The sequence below is a fragment of the Malus sylvestris genome, chromosome 13 (genome assembly GCF_916048215.2).
Source record: "Malus sylvestris chromosome 13, drMalSylv7.2, whole genome shotgun sequence".
Taxonomy (NCBI): domain Eukaryota; kingdom Viridiplantae; phylum Streptophyta; class Magnoliopsida; order Rosales; family Rosaceae; genus Malus; species Malus sylvestris.
The window spans coordinates 10,656,133-10,675,435 of record NC_062272.1 but is presented as its reverse complement, the minus strand read 5'-3'; the positions used below and the strand labels follow the sequence as shown (position 1 = coordinate 10,675,435).

The 19,303-nt window shown below is 40.6% G+C and overlaps 2 protein-coding genes across 2 annotated transcripts; both read right to left on the bottom strand.

Annotated features, from left to right (window-relative positions):
* Positions 1-1,166: 1,166 nt before the first annotated feature.
* LOC126595105 (DEAD-box ATP-dependent RNA helicase 46-like) lies at positions 1,167-7,382 on the bottom strand. The gene is made up of 8 exons (XM_050261451.1): positions 7,214-7,382; positions 5,589-6,717; positions 5,245-5,469; positions 4,958-5,026; positions 4,190-4,459; positions 3,737-4,087; positions 2,974-3,251; positions 1,167-2,812 (listed from the first exon to the last, which is right to left on the bottom strand). Exons 2-8 carry the CDS (start codon positions 6,702-6,704, stop codon positions 1,702-1,704), a joined length of 3,420 nt encoding a protein of 1,139 aa, XP_050117408.1. The 5' UTR covers positions 6,705-6,717; positions 7,214-7,382; the 3' UTR covers positions 1,167-1,701.
* A 2,282-nt stretch (positions 7,383-9,664) lies between these two features.
* On the bottom strand, positions 9,665-13,044 carry LOC126595110 (glycine--tRNA ligase, mitochondrial 1-like). Its single transcript, XM_050261467.1, has 7 exons — positions 12,670-13,044; positions 11,588-11,970; positions 11,377-11,494; positions 11,097-11,291; positions 10,723-11,007; positions 10,505-10,585; positions 9,665-10,414 (listed from the first exon to the last, which is right to left on the bottom strand). The coding sequence occupies exons 1-7, from the start codon at positions 12,967-12,969 to the stop codon at positions 9,740-9,742; spliced, it is 2,037 nt and encodes a 678-aa protein (XP_050117424.1). The 5' UTR covers positions 12,970-13,044; the 3' UTR covers positions 9,665-9,739.
* Positions 13,045-19,303: the final 6,259 nt, after the last annotated feature.

The window sequence follows — 19,303 nt, the reverse complement described above, 5'->3', positions numbered from 1 at the left end:
CAAGTTCGTCGTTTCTATAGTGTCCCGATCTAACAAGACATTGTTATGTGGAAGAAAACTTGCACATAGCAATATATTATTAGATTGAGAAGCCATGTGACGGTAAAATCTATTTCATGGAATTTTTCTTCTAACTGAGACTTAATAACAATAACCACTTTGATGCTATGCTCAGTTATAAGCTCATGACGTTCATAAATTAGTGTGACAAAAAGATAAACGCAAAATATTATATACTTAGCATAATATTTAAGACTTGGAGACCAAGTGATTGCAAAATAAAGTGAGACTGTTTTGCTTTATGACTTAATATTCTTGGTAATACTTTAGAATTTGGAAATCTCAAAAACTATATGCTTACTTGCATGTGGATGGATGTCTTTACACAAAATTATTCTTATGTATGCGATAGGCCAATATGTTCTTTGCTCAAACCTTTTTAGGGCAATTAGGGGCCTTTATTCACCTGGGGTCTCCCACTTATATGCTTAACATGGTTACAAGTTTTGTCATCAGGTAGAAATCTATAGAGGAGAAACACTTTATTCTCTCGTCGCCTGTTCACCACATGACAATTGCTTATTGAACAGGCAGTACACTATGAGAAAATCTCTTCAAAAATATACCCCTAGATCTCCGGCTTGGCTCCCAATGGTGATCCACCGGCCCTTGCCGGAACCTATAAAGGGGTGAACTAGACAACCTATCGCTAAAGTGTTTTGCCAGCATAAAAATGGAGGACAAGGTGAGGAAAGAATGACACCCAAGTACCAAACCAAAATCTGAAAGCTCACCAGGGTATGAACTACGACCGACCTGACCACATATATGTGCAAATTTCAAATCGTTGAACCAGCAAAAAAAAAAAGAAGGGAGTTTTAATGAAAACCCGTGGTACTGTTCACTTTAACGAAAAACCACATTTTTATACTAAAAAGTCAAATATGATACTATTTACTTTACCCGTTATTTTATCCTTATCGTTAAAACTCAAAGTTTTCAAACCATTTTCATTAGTTTTCCTAAAAAAAGTAACTGCTTCACATTCACAGTTAGTAGTACCTAAATCACATTACATCTAACCACAAATTCCTGAACACAGTGCTTTGTGTGTGTGTGTGTGTGTGTGAGAGAGAGAGAGAGAGAGAGAGAGAGAGAGAGAGAAGTTAAACATAGAAAAGTTACTTGAAAAAATAGGTTAATTCATGACATATCTAGTAAAAATAAGCACCTAAACTCCGTGTGGGAAAGGTGTAATACATGTCTTTCCCAATTTCTCACACTAGACACCAATATTCCGACAAGTTAACGTCCTCTGCAATACTCGAATTCAACTGTTGAATGATCAAAATAGTGGACGGTGCTTGAAAAGAGTGCTCTAGAGCTACCCTAACACATCCGTCGTCCAGAACTACCTCCAATTACCTGAAATGACCTTCCACCACCGGCTGAAGAAGTTGGGCAGGTCAGCATGTCTTAATCCCACTGTATATGTATCATCCAATTCATTCCAAGATGCCCAGCCCCAACTTACTGCATACAAGTATTCTCACACCAAAAAGCAAGCTTCGCAGATCGGGATAAGCAAGACACTTAACGAACCAAAACCAACATCAATGCACCACATAAGGACTGGAAAAAAGTGATCTGTGTCTGGATGGTGAGAAGGGTCTCCCCCTCCACCCAAGGACAGGTTTCAGGTTAAGTCGCTGGATGATGAGAAGGGTCTCCTCCAACACCCTTTGTATGCACTGGCTCAGTTTCCTCAACCACTGGCAGTTCGCCCATGGGCTTGGTGTCTGGGGACTTAGGAACCATCTCTGGTACAGGTGGAGCCCCAGATTCAGGAACAGGATCCTTCACATCAAATTTCGAAACACGTGGCGGCCTCTCATATCTTTCATAACTGGGGCTCCGACTATGACTACGACTTCGGCTACGACTGTAGCTGCGACTACGGCCACGGGACCAGCTCCGACTACGACTCCGACTCCTGGTCCAGCTCCGACTCCTCCTACTCCGGCTGCGGCTGCGGCTTCGACTCCGGCTTCTGCTTCTGTTGATATCCCATGTTCGAACTCTGTCAGGGCTACGGCTATAGCTTCTGCCTCTGCTCCTGTCAGGAATATCAACTCTATTATCAAATCGTCCCCGTCCACGTCCCCCACGCCCATCCATACTGTTGTACCGATCTTGCGGGCCACTGCCATTTCTACCCCAACCAACATTACCACCACCAGGACCACCAAATCCTCGGCCCCTGTTCCCAGGCCCAGAAAAGAAATCGCCTCTCCCACCACGGCCGCCAACAGCACCATCCCTAGAGCCACCACGACCGCCAAAGCCATCTCGCATGCCGCCACGACCACCAAAACCACCATCCCTCATGCCACCACCCCCATCCCTTGTACCGCCGCGACCTCCAAAACCCCCATCCCTTGTACCGCCGCGACCTCCAAAACCCCCATCCCTTGTACCGCCGCGACCACCAAAACCCCCATCCCTCATTCCATCACGGCCGCCAGAATCCCAGCGGCCAGTACCACCATTAACAGGCCCACCAGAATCAAAACGGTTCATCGGATTCCTATCCTTGCCAAAACCAGCCCCACCACGTAGAGCAATCTCTCGCACCTCTGGAGGCACTTGCTGGTTAGCTCCCTCCAGAACTTTAATCAAATCAGCTGCATATTTCCAGTCTTGCTCGGAGAAAAAGGTGTAGGACATCCCAGTTGCGCCAGCCCTCCCAGTTCTTCCAATTCGGTGAACATAGTCTTCAACACCAGTAGGGAAATCATAATTTACCACCACCCTGTAACATGAGAAACTCCGTAAGTATAATGTCTTTGAAACAATGTTGAGGTCTAATTCTAAGCTCAATCATGATCTTTGTCCCAATGCATCGTTATTTTTTCCATTAATAAACTGAACATGTTAAATTGGAAATAAAGAAGTGCGTTGAAATGAGTTAACCTTATATCTTTGATGTCAAGCCCACGAGCAGCAACGTCAGTGGCAACTAATACTGGGGATTTTCCACTCCGGAACTGATTTAAAACCCAGTCTCGCTCACCTTGAGACTTGTCCCCGTGAATTGCAGCAGCCCCAAAGGTGCGTCCAATACTACGTGCAATCTGATCGCACAACCTCTTGGTGGAACAAAAGACAATGATCTTAGAACCTCGTTCTTGGGATCTTAGGATCTGCTCCAAGCGCCTTTGCTTCTCCATTTGTGGGACAACTTCAACGTACTGCATATTCATAAACAAATCATTTTGCGAGGTGAAGCAATAAAAAGGTTCCTACTTCTTTTTGGACGTACAAAAAGGTTCCCATTTCACAAACCAAGTTAATAGTACAAACATGTTCTACCCTACGTGTGCATTTGAAAAACCCTTAGTATAAAATGCACATAAAAAAGGAGATAGACCATCACACAGACCGACTGTATATAATTATTCCGTGTGGAAGCTTATTGATGTGAGCCAGAAGTGAAGTGTACGGCAAAGCTTATGGTTCCGTGTTATAATTAGATTTAAGTTTAATATAAATTTTTTGCATAAGATTTCTTATATGTGAGTAGTGAGTAGTGATACTCATCAAAACTGAAAACATAAAGCACCTGATATAACAATTGTAGTTCTATGATCATAGCACATTAATATACTAGTTACATTATCCTAGAATATGTGCACTTGTCAAAACACAAAAAAGAATGTACTCATTCAGAAATTACCTGTGTGATAGACTTGTTTGCAGCAAGCTCGTCAACATTGCCAATATTCACTTGTACAGGATTAACAAGAAGGTCACTTGCTATTTTTCTTACTTCTTTGGGCCATGTTGCTGTGTACATAAGGGTTTGTCTGTGCGGGGGTATTTGATCCACGATTTTACGGATTTGAGGTTCAAAACCCATATCAAGCATTCGATCTGCTTCATCAAGTACAAGTAGAGAAACTTGCCGAAAATCAATTTTCTTCATTTCCAGTATGTCATTAAGACGACCAGGAGTTGCCACAACTATATCTGCTCCACGATCTAACTCTTTTAGCTGAAGGACTTTTGGAGCTCCACCATACAAGCACTGAATCATGAAGTTCAATCACAGTGAATAAAACATATAAACCAAAATGAACTGAAAAAAATGAAACAATCATATCAATAAAGTCAAGCAATGAGCACCCACCGTGCAAGATACCCTAGAAGCTCGCCCAAATTTCAAGACCTCGTCTTGTATCTGCGTTGCAAGCTCCCGTGTTGGGGCCAAAACCAAGACTGTTGGGCCATTCTGAGAATGATTATGGCGTTGTCTAAGAAGAATGAATGCAGGCATCAAATAGCCCAAAGTTTTTCCAGAACCAGTTTTCGCAATTGCAACTATATCCCTACTTTGAAGAGCAATTGGCCATGTTTGTGCCTGAATTGGTGTGGGAGATGTGAAGCCAGCAGCATGAATCTGAACCAATAACATAGGTCTAAGAGATCAGGAAAAAGTTTAAGAATGTCTCATGCAAAGATAGACTACAAATATTGTATTGATAGAAGAGTAAGATGACAAAAAAGCCCATGGGTATATGGTTGCTTACACAAGCAACTTGAGGCAACAAAAGAGGGCATAAAGACATAACAGGTGGAGCCATTAAGCAAGAAATCCCAGTCACATAAGGTGTGATTTGGATGAAGGGCCAACCACCCTTTTACAAGATAGGCTCCAACAGTTCATTTTGCAGCCAAAAATCAGAATAGTTGTTGCATGTGTAAGTGTGCCAATAGCAGTGCAGCGTACGACATATGCTCCTCCACCGGAGCAGATATCGCACCTGCGACAAGTGAGAACTGATGAGTTCAAAAGTAGAAAACACATACTAATACAAAAATGGAATGGCATGGATCTCATAATGGATATTTATAAAATATCAGAGAACGAACAAATCCAGGGGGGAACATAACTTACCTCTCTCAATATCTCTGGAGGAAAACCAGTGTCTTCAAATGTCATGAACGGTGCAGGAACATTGTCACCCTATGCAATTAAATGCAAAAAATTGAGGTCATAAAGAATACACATTAGTTTAACACGCTATTGTGTCCACAACAACTATAAACAATAGAGCACCATCTCTTATCAAAACCAACATCATTTTGTATCCACTCCTAAAACCATTTTCAGTGCTGTTCAAATAAATTTACAAGCATTCCCACATTCCCACAAATACATCCCAAGCAAACAGAAATACAGACCGATGCAGTAACTTCATGTTGTTGCCGATAAACTTCAACAGGTGAAAGACTAGTAACACTTGTAGGTCCGGCATAAGGGGGCTTCACCAAAGAGTTATTTGGGAAAGGTTGACCACCTGTTGCATGACTGTACACGTTATGCATGGGACCTGGCATGGTATTCAGTGCACTGGCACGACCTGGTGTAGCATTTTGAAATGGAGGACCACCACTCATACTCATCTCCTGAAAAAAAATGGCATGACATAATGAGAAATCAGTTAACTTTCGAAGAATGCATTTAAATGTAATTAACTTACATGGAAACCTAACAGAATGTGTCAGTGATATTAATTAAGAGATACCTGCTGACTTCTTGCAATCGGAATAGATGCAAGCTTGGGTTGCTGAGGACCTGGTGGTCCTTCATTGTTACTATTGAAGTAATAGTCATTTCCACCTCTACCATGGAAATTATCTTCATGACCCATTCTTAATCCTACAGGAGGCACATTTGACTGCTGACCATGTATCATTGCCGGGTCCATTTGATTTTGGAACCTAGAACCATGTTGATGGTGAGGCAAATCAGCCCCAGGTTGCTGCAGGTGACCAAAAGAGGAAGGGTGTTGCATGTTTCCTATAGGGCCGCCAAATTGTTGGGGTGGCCCTTGATGAACAGACCTCTGTGGCATTTGTACTGGATTGGTCCCAGTAGGAAGATTCTGCACAGATGAGGCACCCGCAGGTTGAAATCGAGATGGAGAAACACCAATTTGATTTCTTTGTTGAAAATCATCTTCCTCCCTCTGAGAGAATGCAGGTTTATATTCTTGTTGATTTAACAGTGGTTGCCCTTGTGCACTATGCATAGATTGCTGTTGTGAACTTTGCTGCCCTTGCGGAGGAATGCTTTGCTGATAAGGGATATAATGCACCTGCTGATGTGCAAACTGATGCATTTGTGACCCGTGACCCTGTGGTGTGTGTTGCCCCAGTTGCTGAGGCATTTGCTGACCCGGATGCTGCATCATATGCCCATGATGTTGCATGGCCTGTCCCACTTGTGAACTCTGTTGATGTCCAGGTTGAGCCATTTGTGATCCCTGCTGTTGAGCATATGATGTCGGATTCAGCTGTTGTGCCATTATATGTCCATGAGGTTGAGAATACTGGTTTAGTTGCGACCCCTGCTGTTGTGGAGCTTGTGTTATCTGCTGCCCATCCTGAGGCATCACTCCGTTCGGTTGCATTGAATGAGCAACAGGAATTGCAGCCAGCTTTGGTGTGGTAGTAGCAGGAGGCGGACCTGCTGGCAAGGGCGGAGGCAAAGAAGCCGGTTTTTCATACTGGGTAACGTTAGTTTCAGGATTCCAATAGTATAACAAACCCGTGCTACCATCAATCAAACCCTTCCACGGATTTGGAAGTGTAGGATCATCTGGCGCATATCGTGGACCGGCTGGCTCCACTGATGCCATGACTAATACTTATCTACAACGTATCAAACCATTCCATCAAAACATCGACATTGCAAACTCTATTGTTTCGCAAAATTGCACCAAATAATAACCGAAAAAGAAAGAAAAAAAAAAGCTAATACAATCAATTGCAAAACAACCTCAGATCATCCCACAGTTCACTCTACAGCAAATCAAAAAATAATTGTTTAGTCTTCTGAAGTTAAGATAATCTAATTTAGTGAATGTCTAAATGCCACAGAATCTATACAAAATAAAATATAATCCATAATCCAAAATCCAAAAATTCAATTTCTGTTCTTACTTTACCAACAGTTTCTCACTTCTCAGAACCCAAATTTCTTACAAAATTAAACCCCGTATCAAAATTTGAATTAACAAAATACATCCGAAACGTTCAACAACCAAGCATATTCAAACTAAGAAAAAATTTCAATACCCAAAATTAGAAAACGAGGTAAAATCAAGCTTATAATTCCCACTTCGAAAAACCCTAAAAAATCACGTACCTCGTCGAATATATTGAGCGGCAGCTTCGAAAAACTTCAATTTCTTTGGTATAAAAACAATCAGAGAGCGACGCGAGAAACACAAGAGGAAATTTTCCGGGAAAATATTTGCTGTTTGCTTCTCGCCCTCGGTGGGTCGGATGACTAATTATATGAGTCGTGTGGTGAGAGGGCAGGGAAATTCATATAGGGTTATGGGGGTAAATATCAGCTGCACCGCCAGTCCAGAATCAGCGGTGAACCTTGAAATAGACGGTTGTGATTAAGAGTGCTGTTATTTTTAGTTACACCCCTAAATTTGCTTTGATTTCACTTTGCCTCATATAATTCAAAAGTCATTATTTTATTCTCTGAAATTAAAATCCGTTCCCTTTATTATATTTCCATTTATTATATTTCCGCTTTTCTGTCCAATAGCCGATAAAATTGCTAAAGTGGTTGAGTAAAAATGTGAGATCATAGGCTTAATTTTAGCTACACCCTGTGAAAGTTGATTTTGATTTCACTTTTTTACCCCTAGAACTTCATTTAAATCTCAATTTGCCCCTAAAACTAAAACTCAAAAGTCGTCACCCTAAAACTCAATTTGCCCCTAGATTTCAATGAATTTGATTACAAATCTCTATTATAAATTTCAATATAAATCTTCACTACGCGTTAACATTTAACAATAAAAAAAAATATTAAGATTACAAAAAATAAATTAAGGATTGGAATTTTTTAGGTTGCTGTGCTTGAGTTGCAGACCCACATAATGGAATCTGCTCCCATTCCACGGAATCAATTTTAGAGAAAGAGTGGGAGGAAGAGGCTGGATTGATAGTGAGGAAGAGAAGAGGGAGTTCCCACCGGCAAGATTAGATTGGTAGCGGTAGGATAAACGACGCCAAGAAGCCGTTCTTCTTTTTTCGGGTTTTGGTTCACCATTTTACCAAATATTTTTTTTTTTCAAAAATGCATTCTTTAATTTACATCAGCATATTTGATGGCTTTTGAATGGAATGAGGATCCTCTTTCTTAAGATCTTCCTCAAATTATGTATGTTCATCGTACATCATGCGATCGGTTTTTATCAGGTAATATTCATATTTAATTTTAAATAAAATTATTTAAAATAATTTATGACCGTACAATGTATGATGAACATAAACGATTTAAGGATCCGGAGAGAATCCTCATGGTTTGGAACGAATTAGATACTTTGTCTACATGGATATGCAACCTGCCTTTTAGTGGTCATCTGCAGTAGAATCTTACTTCATGACTTCAAGGCAAACTTCAAATTTCATGCTATTTCTGTTTTGCATTGTGCTCACCAATTTATCAGAGAGATTATATGTTGATCGACTTTGACCTGACATTTTCAACTTGATCCGTTAACCCGATCCGTTAAAATTAGTATTTAGATGAGTGCTAAACAGATCGGGTGGTTAACGGGTTATTTTAAATGAACCCGTTAACACCCGTTTTTGAGGACTTTTGTGTGATTTCAATATTCCTAATAGAAAACCCTCACTCTCTGTCGAATTTCGTAAACCTAAGACTACCAAAAAAACAAAAACAAAAACAAGAACTTTAAATAGCACTGGAACTCTGCCTGGAACCTCAAGTCCTCAACCTCGAACTCCACTGGAACCTCAACCTCAAAACCCATATCCCTCTCTCTCTCTCTGTGCACTGTAAAATCTTTTGGGTGTCTCTGAAATGCAGAGACTTTTGCTGTTGTGGTAGAGAGAGTACAAATCTCAGTGTTACAAGCAAAGAACTGAAATGCATAAAAATATAATATATATGTATATATATAGAGGTATATATATATGTATATTATAATGATATAAGAATTGGAGGACTAAGTAAAGCGTACCGGGACAGGGTAAAGACTCGGGTTTTGAATCGCATTGAAGAGATTGGTTGGCAGTGATGGAGTCGGCTGCAAGGGAGACTTGGGTTTTGAGGTAGCAGAAGAAAACAACTGAAAGCACCAATCTTTTATTGGTTTGGATGAAATGTGAAAACATAAAAAATAAAAAAAATAAAAATAAAAAAATAAAAAAATAAAAAAATGTTAACGGGTGAAATTGATGACTTATTGGATTAACTGGTTGAGTTTGAATGAGCCGTTAGCTTAATTAGTTGAGGTCGAATGATCCATTAAATTAATGGGTCTGGTCGAATCCGATCCAAACCCAATAAACCCGACCCATTTATAGGTCTAGATCGACTATTCGAGCTATTTCTAATGAACTCGATTTGTATTGGATTTTATGTTCCGCCAATTCAATTTAGAGTTTTATGGGTTTTATTTTTGTTGTTCTTTCAGTCTAGAATTTGGTTTTTTTTTTAACTTTGTCAGCAAATATTTGGGATTCATATTTCCTTCACAGAGAAACAACAAACTCATTCCGCTTATCTTTCCACAACGAAAGGAAGATACTAACAATCATCATCTACGAAAATTAGTCGAACGACTTCATTCTTTTTTTCCTCTAGAGCCAAAATACAACAAAATTAGATTTCTATGTAAATTCAGCAGGGAAAACACAATTTGTTAAGTAAATTTCTAAGCCTAGATTGCCTTCTGACTCTGTGAGCACGCCACACGTCTGCCCAAGTCTTAAGCCCCGCAGTTAGCTCCTTCACAACGACCACTACCTCTTTCAAATTTACACGAACCTGATCCTTGCTGTCTCTCTCCCGAATTGTCACTGACGTTGTAGAATCCACCGTGATCGCGAAGGGCGCACCAAGCTCGTCAGTCCGTGCATACTTTTTCCCGATAGAGGTGCCTGTAATGTCGATTTTATGTGATATGCCAGCTGCGGTCAGTGACTTGGAAATGCCTTTAGCAACCTCCTCATACTCCTTGTTCTGAACCAGCGGGAAAACCGTGCACTTAAAGGGCGCCACGAGAGGAGGGAAACGGAGCACGTTCAAGTTGTTCGACTGTTCATCCCCAGCTTGACTTTGTCTGGTGTAGTATGAATGCTCGAAGAGGCAGTAGATGATCCGCCCGATACCAAACGAAGGTTCGATCACTGAGGGTGTGAATCTTCTCTGGTGTTCTTTCCTTTTCTTGTATGAAATCGTCACCATATTCTGCTTTATTGATACATTTTTCCCTAGTGTGCAGACATAAAACTCCACCTCGCCCTTCGCCTCTAAATCCGCTTTCATCTCCAAAGCTTCTTTTTCATTCATGGCCTGAAACACACAAGATTGCAGAAATTAAATACCAAAACCATATTCAGTATTAATCACAAAACGATGGGGTGGACTAGAAAGAGTACTCACCTTCAGTGCTTCAACTACATTCTTTCCGTCCGCCTTGAAAGCAAGGCCGGTCTCTTTAACCACCGGAGATATAACCAGTTCCTGAAATCACAAAACAAGTTAGCAACGAACAATGTTCTTAATGACGAGTTAACGTGTTTAGATAAGTGAAGAAACCATGTTTAATTAGTTGTTTACTAACTGTAGTGATGGTTTAAACGATTCGGAACAAAGCATACCTCCACTTCTCTTGGTTCTGAAAATTTTTCATGAGCCATAAGATCTTTATTACTTTTTACTGAATGAGCTTGAAGATCATATGCAGATCTATCTGCTATCCCGACGCACTCAATCCACCCGTATGAAGTCTCGATCTCAGCATCCCAGCAGTCAGCAGCGTAGTGCGCCATTTCATTCGGCAGGTGCTGGCGGAACCTTAGACGCTCCTCGTCTATACCCAACCGTGTGAGGAAGAGGTAGACTCGGCCGATGAAATAGGCTAAAGTCTGATTGTCGAGTATGCCCTATAAAAATGCAGCAATGTCAGAAAAACAGAAGAGAAAAAAAAAAAAGGACAAAAAGGAAGGCCGAAGAGAAATCGATAAAAACCAACCTTTGCAACTGCTTCACCCAAGCGGATTATCCTTGCAGACTGGCCAGATACCTGTTCTTCCCTCGGAAACATTTGGAACTCCAACTCCGCGACCTCATTAAACTTCGGGTGAGTTTTGTCTTCAGGATCTACAAAGTGTTCAATCTCCGCGAGTGTGAACTCACGGACTCTTAAAAGCCCTTGGCGAGGAGCAATCTGCACGCATAGATAAACATGTTCGAAATCAATTACTTGCACAAGAACCACAAAACAAAAGCATTCAAAGAGAAAGACTCATTACCTCATTTCGAAAGGCTTGGCCGATTTGAGCCGCAGCAAAAGGTAGCTTGTTGCCATTGTAGTAGTACAAATAGTTGAAGTTCACAAATATGCCTTGTGCAGTTTCCGGTCTCATGTACCTGAGTAATGAAACACGAAGAATCACAACTCTCAAATTCTTTGAAACAAAATACACAAAAAACAAATATTCGACAATGTGTTTGAATGCTTACGCAGTGCTCGAGCCAGACGGACCGATTGACGTTTGGAACATTAAGTTAAATGGATAGGGATCAGACAGAGGATTGCTCGTGTCAGGGGCTGTAATCCCATACTCTTTGATCTTTGCACCTAGTTCTTCAGCTGAGAGGTCATCTAACAGAGCGAGTACATGTTTGAGTTCCTTCGCCTTCTCTTCGGCGATGTTGAGATCCTTCTGAAGCTTCTCGGTGCAGAAATCCCTCAGCAAGTGGTCTGCGCGGTAGCAGTTCCCGTTCTTCTCGTCCTTAACCATAAGGTCAGTGAATCTGTCTACGTGCCCCGACGCTTTCAGAACGATCTCGGGCGTGACAGACGGGCACTCGACTTCTAGCATGTTCTCCCCAAGAACAAAATGCTGCAAAAGAAATAGAACAAGTCTTTAAGTTAACCTGATCAAAAACGAAATTGATACAGTATTAAATTAAAGGGCATTTAGATCCAGATCCATAGATTGTTTTTAGGAGTGAGTTCAGTTATTTAATTACATGTTTTTATTTTTATTTTTTACTTGTTTTATATTTTCTAAAAATATTAGAAATCAATTAAAATCATGCATTAAAAATCTAATTAATATCTTATACCAAAAAAAATAATATACTAACATAAATCTATCGCAAAACATTATACCCTAACTCAAGTAACAAATATTTTATACCTATAAGCGATATATGAAATCTAACTAAAAGGTAGAATAAAAAAACATAATATATCTACAAGCAAAACACATTCATCTGCGATAGGTTGATTATAATAAAGAATCTGCTTTATAGGTAAGTAAATACAATTAACCTGTGATATAGGTTAATTATAAAAATTAAAATTAAGATCTATAAATGGAGTTTAAAGCATGAGGAAGAACAAAAAATAACAAAAAATAAATAAATAATCAAAGAAATAATTAGGAAAAAAATTAATTTTTATATTAAAAATCATCATTTAAAATATAATTTTTGATAATTAAATAATTAAATTTAAAAAATTGGACTTATTTTAATAAACCGAACTACTTCTACTATTGGCTTAAAAATTTGAATCAAGTTTCCTTAAACTTCACCTGACGCCAAAATGCAAGAACGTTGTTCTTCAACTTGACGCCGGGAGGCCCGTAGTCGAAAAGCCCAGCGGTTTCCGCAGCGCCGTCGTAGATTTTGAAGGACGGGATGCAAAACAACCGCTCTTGCAGCATTTTCGCCATGGCTTGACGAGATGGCACCTGCCTAGTGACTTTAAGCGCGCCAACGCTGCTAGAGACCTTAAGGTCCTCGTCCATCGGGTTCAAGGCTTCGTTTGCGGCGTCAATATCCGGTTTGGTGCCGCCGGCAGCTCTCGATTGCAGCGAAGAGGCGGCAGACATTGAATTTGGGGCGCAGTGAGGAATCGGTCTGGTCCGTCTGGACAGTGGATTGGAACGAAGAAGGGGAACACGAGCGTTTTACTTTTTCAGGGGGAAGAACGTTTGTAAATAACGAAGAGGTGTCCAAATAAAATAGTTCAAATACTTGGCCTTTCTAAATCGGACCCGAGTTCGGTTCAAATTTTTTTATTCCCAATTTGATATAGCTTTTTTTTCCTAATGCGAGGGTGCGGCAAGAGAGATAGGAGAGAAGAAGACGTTGGGAAATTGTAGGATAATATTTCTTACAAGTCAGTGTCTTTATTTATAGTAAATCATGAGAAGAGAGAAACTTGTTTTCCAAGTAACACAAAATTTAATAGGAAAAAATCATTAATTAAAGAATAAATTGTACTCAATCTACTTTGAATTTACAACATGTTCTTTTAAATTTGGGTAATATTCGGGAAACTAAATTTTGTAATTAAATTTGTAAACTATGAGTCACCAATAAAAAATAAGCACGGTAATCAACACAAAAGTAATAGCTCAATCATTAACTTCTATGTCGTTTAGTTACCAAAATTTAATTTACACATCTAGTTTCCCTGGAATTACTCTTTATATTTTGTTTGTTTTGTTGTTGTTTTTTTTTTGCCCAAAAAGAACAGTAATGTTTATTTTAATTTGTTCTATTAATTGTGTTTAAGATGGGTTTCTTTTGTTTCAACCTCTTACTATTCTACGAGTAATATATTAATGTGGTGATCCAATTAAGAAACAAGTTATTTAGTTTAATTTCAAATGTAACACGAAAGGATTGCATTGTTGTTTAGTAACGCCTCTAATTTTGTTTTTGCGTTTTGTAAACATTTACCAATTGATTTCTGGTTATGTAAATTTTACTGTTCTAACAAGAGAAGCACAACCGTCAAATTTTGATAATATTGCTTTATTGTGTCTTGAGCAGCGCATTTATAGCCTTTTAGCATTGTCATTGAAATGGTGAATAAACACTTTTAGATAACCAAAATCACTTTCGACAAAATCAAGTTAACAAAACATGAGATAGCAAGTCATGTGTAGAAAGAACCCTTCTCATTTTAAATTAAAGTAAAAGCGTAGAAGATGGCATGGTAAGTAAGGTCATCTCCAATCGAAATGGCTAAATATAGCCTCATCCAGAATTATAGCTAGTAGCGCAGTTTTTGGCAGTTAAGTACTGTGAGTGGACCCCTTATAAAATTACATGATTTTATAAATTAATTGCATAAATGATTAGCATGCCTACGAATTTATGATTCAATTTATGTTAAGCTTGTTTACTGAATTTATTGATTTCGTCTCGTGTTTTTGGTGAGGACTTAAATGTTAGCCTATTTTGAGCTATATTTTTTTTATATATCGTATTTTCTATAAAAACCATGATCTGGTAGACTATCTGATGAATGATGATAGGATGCTAGAACATGTTTTAGAAACTCCTCTTTATAGTATAAATGATGGATGACTTTATATTATGAAGTGGTTATTTATAAGAGGCGTAACTATTTGTGCTTACCTAGAGGACAATATGCCGCCTGGGGCGAGGATCTGGTGTTGGCATTTAGGCCGGAAGTTGGTAATCCCTAGCTACGGGTTGAGGGACATGGAGTAGGCATTGGGCCGGGAGGTGGTAATCTCTGGCTATGGGTGCAGAGACCATGGAGCAGGTATTGGGCCGAGAGATATATTTATTCAGTGATCTTTCTAGCAGCACACCATGCTTAAGAGACGATCTACGATACGTTTATTGTTTTGATTTCCGCGATATGGTTTTGGAGATATTTTTGGCAAGCTAGAACTTTGATTAAATCCATCACTTATTATGTTAGTAGTTTTCATTATATATAAACTGTGGGGGTTAGTACATTGATAACTGTTTTATTATTATTATATATATATGAACTTGATCCACTCATCTTTGTTTTGCGCCCCCATTCGGGACTTCGGATCAAGGCACCTAATCCCGGCATCAAGACACTTCCGCAGTAACATCTTTGAATCCTCTCGATGTATGACCCACTTCTTTATTCATTCAATTTTATCTTAATTCTTTTTAGTGATTAGGTTTAGTTGTATGCTCTGAACACGTTCCTAAATTTTTAATTCATTGTATTTAAATTTATAACCCTTATTTATTTCTTATTCTTAGCTTTTGTATAAATTAATGGCTTTCGTCGCCCTCGGGTGTCGGCCATCACATGTCTATCCTGGTATTCAGGGAATATCAGGGTCAGGGTGTATCGCATTTCCATAAATTAGACTTATTCCCTGGATTCGAGTGAATGAGATTTACCCACAATAGATCTTATGAATATAAATTAGAATTATCAAGTTATTACTTGAAATCCAGGTAGGGAATTATGTAGAAGTCCTTTATTAATTTTGTGCATACCTAGGATCTATCTTGCAAAAGAACGGAGAATTAGATGGAGATCTCAACCATAGAATACAAGCTGGATGGATGAAGTGGAAGAGTGCATCAGGCGTTTTGTGTGACCGCCGTATGCCACTAAAGCTCAAGGGAAAATTCTATAGGACGGCAATAAGGCCGGCGATGCTGTATGGCACAGAATGTTGGACGGTGAAGCATCAACACGTACACAAAATGGGTGTAGCGGAGATGAGGATGCTTCGTTGGATGTGTGGGCACACGAGAAAGGATAAGATTAGGAATGAGGATATCCGGGGTAAAGTAGGAGTAGCCGAAATTGAAGGAAAGATGAGAGAAAATCGGTTACGGTGGTTTGGACATGTGCAAAGAAGGCCTACTGACGCTCCGATTAGAAGATGCGACTATGGGACAGAGGTTCAGGGCCGAAGGGGTAAAGGAAGACCTAGGAAAACTTTGGAAGAGACCCTAAGAAAAGACTTAGAGTACTTGGATCTAACGGAGGACATGACACAGGACAGAACACAATGGCGTTCTAAGATTCATATAGCCAATCCCACTCAGTGACTTGGATTTTCCAAGTCTCCAACCGAGAAGTTTTCCTCACTCGGGAAATTAAGGGAACACTACCTCAACCTACATGCTCCACTCACAAAGCTTCAACAAAAGAAAATTCAAAGAACTTAGCGAAGAAGGCTTTGGTGTATTTAACACAATACGTTGAAATGAAGGAAAGCTTATTTATTGATATCCCCGATAAGTTACAAATATGTACATATACTTGAGTCAAAATAAACAAACAAGAGGGAGCCTTCACAAAGGTTGCTTAGGAGAAGTCTCAGCAGTCGGTAGAGCCCCAGAAAGAGAAGGCACCGGAGGGGGATCATTCGGAGCCTCAGTACTGGACAGAACCCTAGAAGGAGGAGGCATCAGAGGTTGATCATTTGGAGCTTCATTAAGCGGTTCAGCCCCAGAAAACGAAGGCAATAAATGCCTTTGGAACAAACCCACAAATCTCTGATGATCAAGTAAAACCTGACCATCAGATTCCTTCATCTGGTCAAGCTTCATCTTCATGTTTGTAGCATAGTCATGTGCGAGCCGGTGCAACTGTTTATTCTCATGCTTGAGCCCTCTAATCTCCTGTTTGAGACTCATCACTTCAGCCGCCAATGATTCAACTTGGCGGGTTCGAGCAAATAGGCGTTGGGCCATATTAGACACAGAACATGCACACTGAACACTGAGAGCCAGAGAATCCTTAACAGCCAACTCATCAGACCGTTTGGAAAGTAGTCTGTTATCTTTGGGAGTGGGAAGGTTCCTGGCCACTACCGCAACGGTCATATCATTCTTCATCACAGAATCCCCAACGGTAAGAGGACCAGTAGGGGAGACGAAGGATGGGCGCCATATGTTGTCTGGAGAAGGCGAGGCTGCCTCTTCAACAAGGTTCAAGTCAAAACGACGGTCGGAGGGGCCAGACATTTTCAAAGGTGTTGAAAAGAGAAGAGGTCGGACAAATCAAATCTTAGAAGTGCAAGAATGGAGCTTCTACTGGTGGATATTCAAGTGTGCTTTGGAACTTAATGTCAGCCCCTATAAAAATCTGCACTCGATGAAGCTTCAGAAATCGAAGAGGCGCCTGCTCAGAAATCGAAGAGGCGTTTGCTTTCTCAAAAGCTGGGCTGCTCAGAGACCACGAAGGTCGATCTCAGAAATCGAAGAGGCGTTTGCTTTCTCAAAAGCTGGGCTGCTCAAAGACCATGAAGGCCGATCTTAGAAATCGAAGAGGCTTGCTTTCTCAAAAGCTGGGCTGCTCAGAGACCACGAGGGCCAATCTCAGAAATCGAAGAGGCACCTACTTTTCCAGCCTTGTCAGCACCTGTCACACGCACACTCAGCTTTGCGAAAATTATGGGCATTCTGTCGAAGATTTCTGGCGAAGTAGAAAGCACATGAATTGTACTGTTCAATCACCCACTTCCCACACACAACAGTAGCTCATGGGTACCACAGATAACTTTGCCAAAGTTCTCTGACAAAGTTGAGATACGTGAAGCTTGTAGCTCCCACTACATCGCTCTGACCAAGAAGGGTAAAAGAATAGCAAAGAAACAACACTAACAAAGTTTAGACACATAAATTTTGAAGGTCTAGCTACCATATTATTACCCACAAGGGTAAAGGAACAGTACCACTGCTGGATAATTGGAAAGTCCCGGTGTGTCAACCTCTAGCAAACATGCCCAACCTTTACTCACATTCGAGAAAACACTCCCAACAAGATTGCTTGCTCCAAAATCGAAGAGGCACCGCCCTCCGAATCTCGAGAGCCAGACTCCCAACATGATTACTTTCTAAAAACTCGAAGAGAGGGTAAAGGAACAGTACCACTGCTGGATAATTGGAAAGTCCCTGTATGTCAACCTCTGTGCTTCGTGGCAAGGTAGACTAGCAAACATGCCCAACCTTTACTCACATTCGAGAAAACAGTCCCAACAAGATTGCTTGCTCCAAAATCGAAGAGGCACCACCCTCCGAATCTCGAGAGCCAGACTCCCAACATGATTACTTTCTCAAAAATCGAAGAGACACCACTCTCGGAATCTCGAGAGCCAAACCCCCAGCAAGATTGCTTTCTCAAAAATCGAAGAGGCATCGTTCTCCGAATCTCGAGAGCTAGATCCCCGACAGGATTGCTTGTTCAAAAACCGAAGAGACACCACTTTCCCAACTTCAAGAGCTGGATCTCCTTGGATAAAGCTTGTCTGTAATCTTCACACGCAACATCAGCTTTCCAGATACCACAGACCACTTTTTCAAAGTGCTCTGACAGAGTTAAAACATGTGAAACTGGCAGCTCCCACTACCGTGCTATGACCAAGCAAGGTAAAGGAATAGCATTATTACTTGATGTTAGGGAGACTCCTATATATGTCGACCTCCATCCCCAACGGACAGGCAGACCTGCAAAAATGCTCAACCCTTCCTCTTATCTGAGAGGGCACTCCCAACGAAGCCTTTCAAAATATTCAGCTTTCTTTCCCCCCGATAACACCTCTGTAAACAAGCTATACTAGAGCAAGAATATCTCATATCATCAGGGTTAAAAGCAAGAGTATCCCATATCATGCTTTTTCCCTGTCTTTTCCTTTGGCCTTGTTCTTACCTGCAAGACAAGGAGAATGAGAGCAATCAGTCAGCACTGGGAATCAAGCTTCCAGCCAGGAACTGACTGCCTGGAACCCCTTACCTGATTACTTACCTGGCATTGCTCTCGAGTACTCATCTTCAACATCTTATGCTTCCAGGGAAGATACCGCATCTGCCTGAGGAACAGATAGGCAAGTGAGAAGGATACAAGGAAGCATGTGGAGACAAGCGTAACAGCACACGTGCCGATACATCCACTACTCTGTCAAAAGCAAAAGTATCCCATATCAGCAGGGTCGAACGTACTCTAGATTTGATGGACTTGTTTTGACCCTCAAATTCTTCAGTCGGCCTTATACTCTGGAGGAAACCAGAAAACCCTCCAGCCCAGTTCAAGAATAAGCCTGTGGAAAGTTACTTCTTCAAAAGCAAAAGTATCCCATATCATCTCTTCTCATTTTTCTTCTCTTTATCCTTCATGCTGCCTGCAAGATAGGGAGAATGTGAACAATCAGCCGGAGCTCTGATTGCTTACCTTGTCTGTCACCTCTTTCAGCAGATCCCCTAGCTCGGCGACTTGGGGGACTCCTACTACATGGTTTGTATCGCGCTTGACCAAGCCTGAAACTACAAGTAAGCTTCAAGTGAAATTGATACATTACCTTGTGCATCTCCACCAGTTACAGATACCACCCCTGGATGGAGGAAGAGTACTTCCAGAGAAGATGCCACATCTACCTATGAGACAGATAAGGCAAGTCAAGA

What these genes read in the sequence shown, in the direction of transcription:
- LOC126595105 (XM_050261451.1), bottom strand. Translation starts at nt 6,704, where the DNA reads ATGGCATCAGTGGAGCCAGCCGGTCCACGATATGCGCCAGATGATCCT. An exon ending in CGATTGCAAGAAGTCAGCAG is followed by an intron (nt 5,470 to 5,588) that starts GTATCTCTTAAT and finishes ATTTTTTTTCAG; the next exon opens with GAGATGAGTATGAGTGGTGG. An exon ending in CTTCTAGGGTATCTTGCACG is followed by an intron (nt 4,088 to 4,189) that starts GTGGGTGCTCAT and finishes TTCATGATTCAG; the next exon opens with TGCTTGTATGGTGGAGCTCC.
- LOC126595110 (XM_050261467.1), bottom strand. Translation starts at nt 12,969, where the DNA reads ATGTCTGCCGCCTCTTCGCTGCAATCGAGAGCTGCCGGCGGCACCAAA. An exon ending in TGGGTGAAGCAGTTGCAAAG is followed by an intron (nt 11,008 to 11,096) that starts GTTGGTTTTTAT and finishes GCATTTTTATAG; the next exon opens with GGCATACTCGACAATCAGAC. An exon ending in ATGTAGTTGAAGCACTGAAG is followed by an intron (nt 10,415 to 10,504) that starts GTGAGTACTCTT and finishes TGTGTGTTTCAG; the next exon opens with GCCATGAATGAAAAAGAAGC.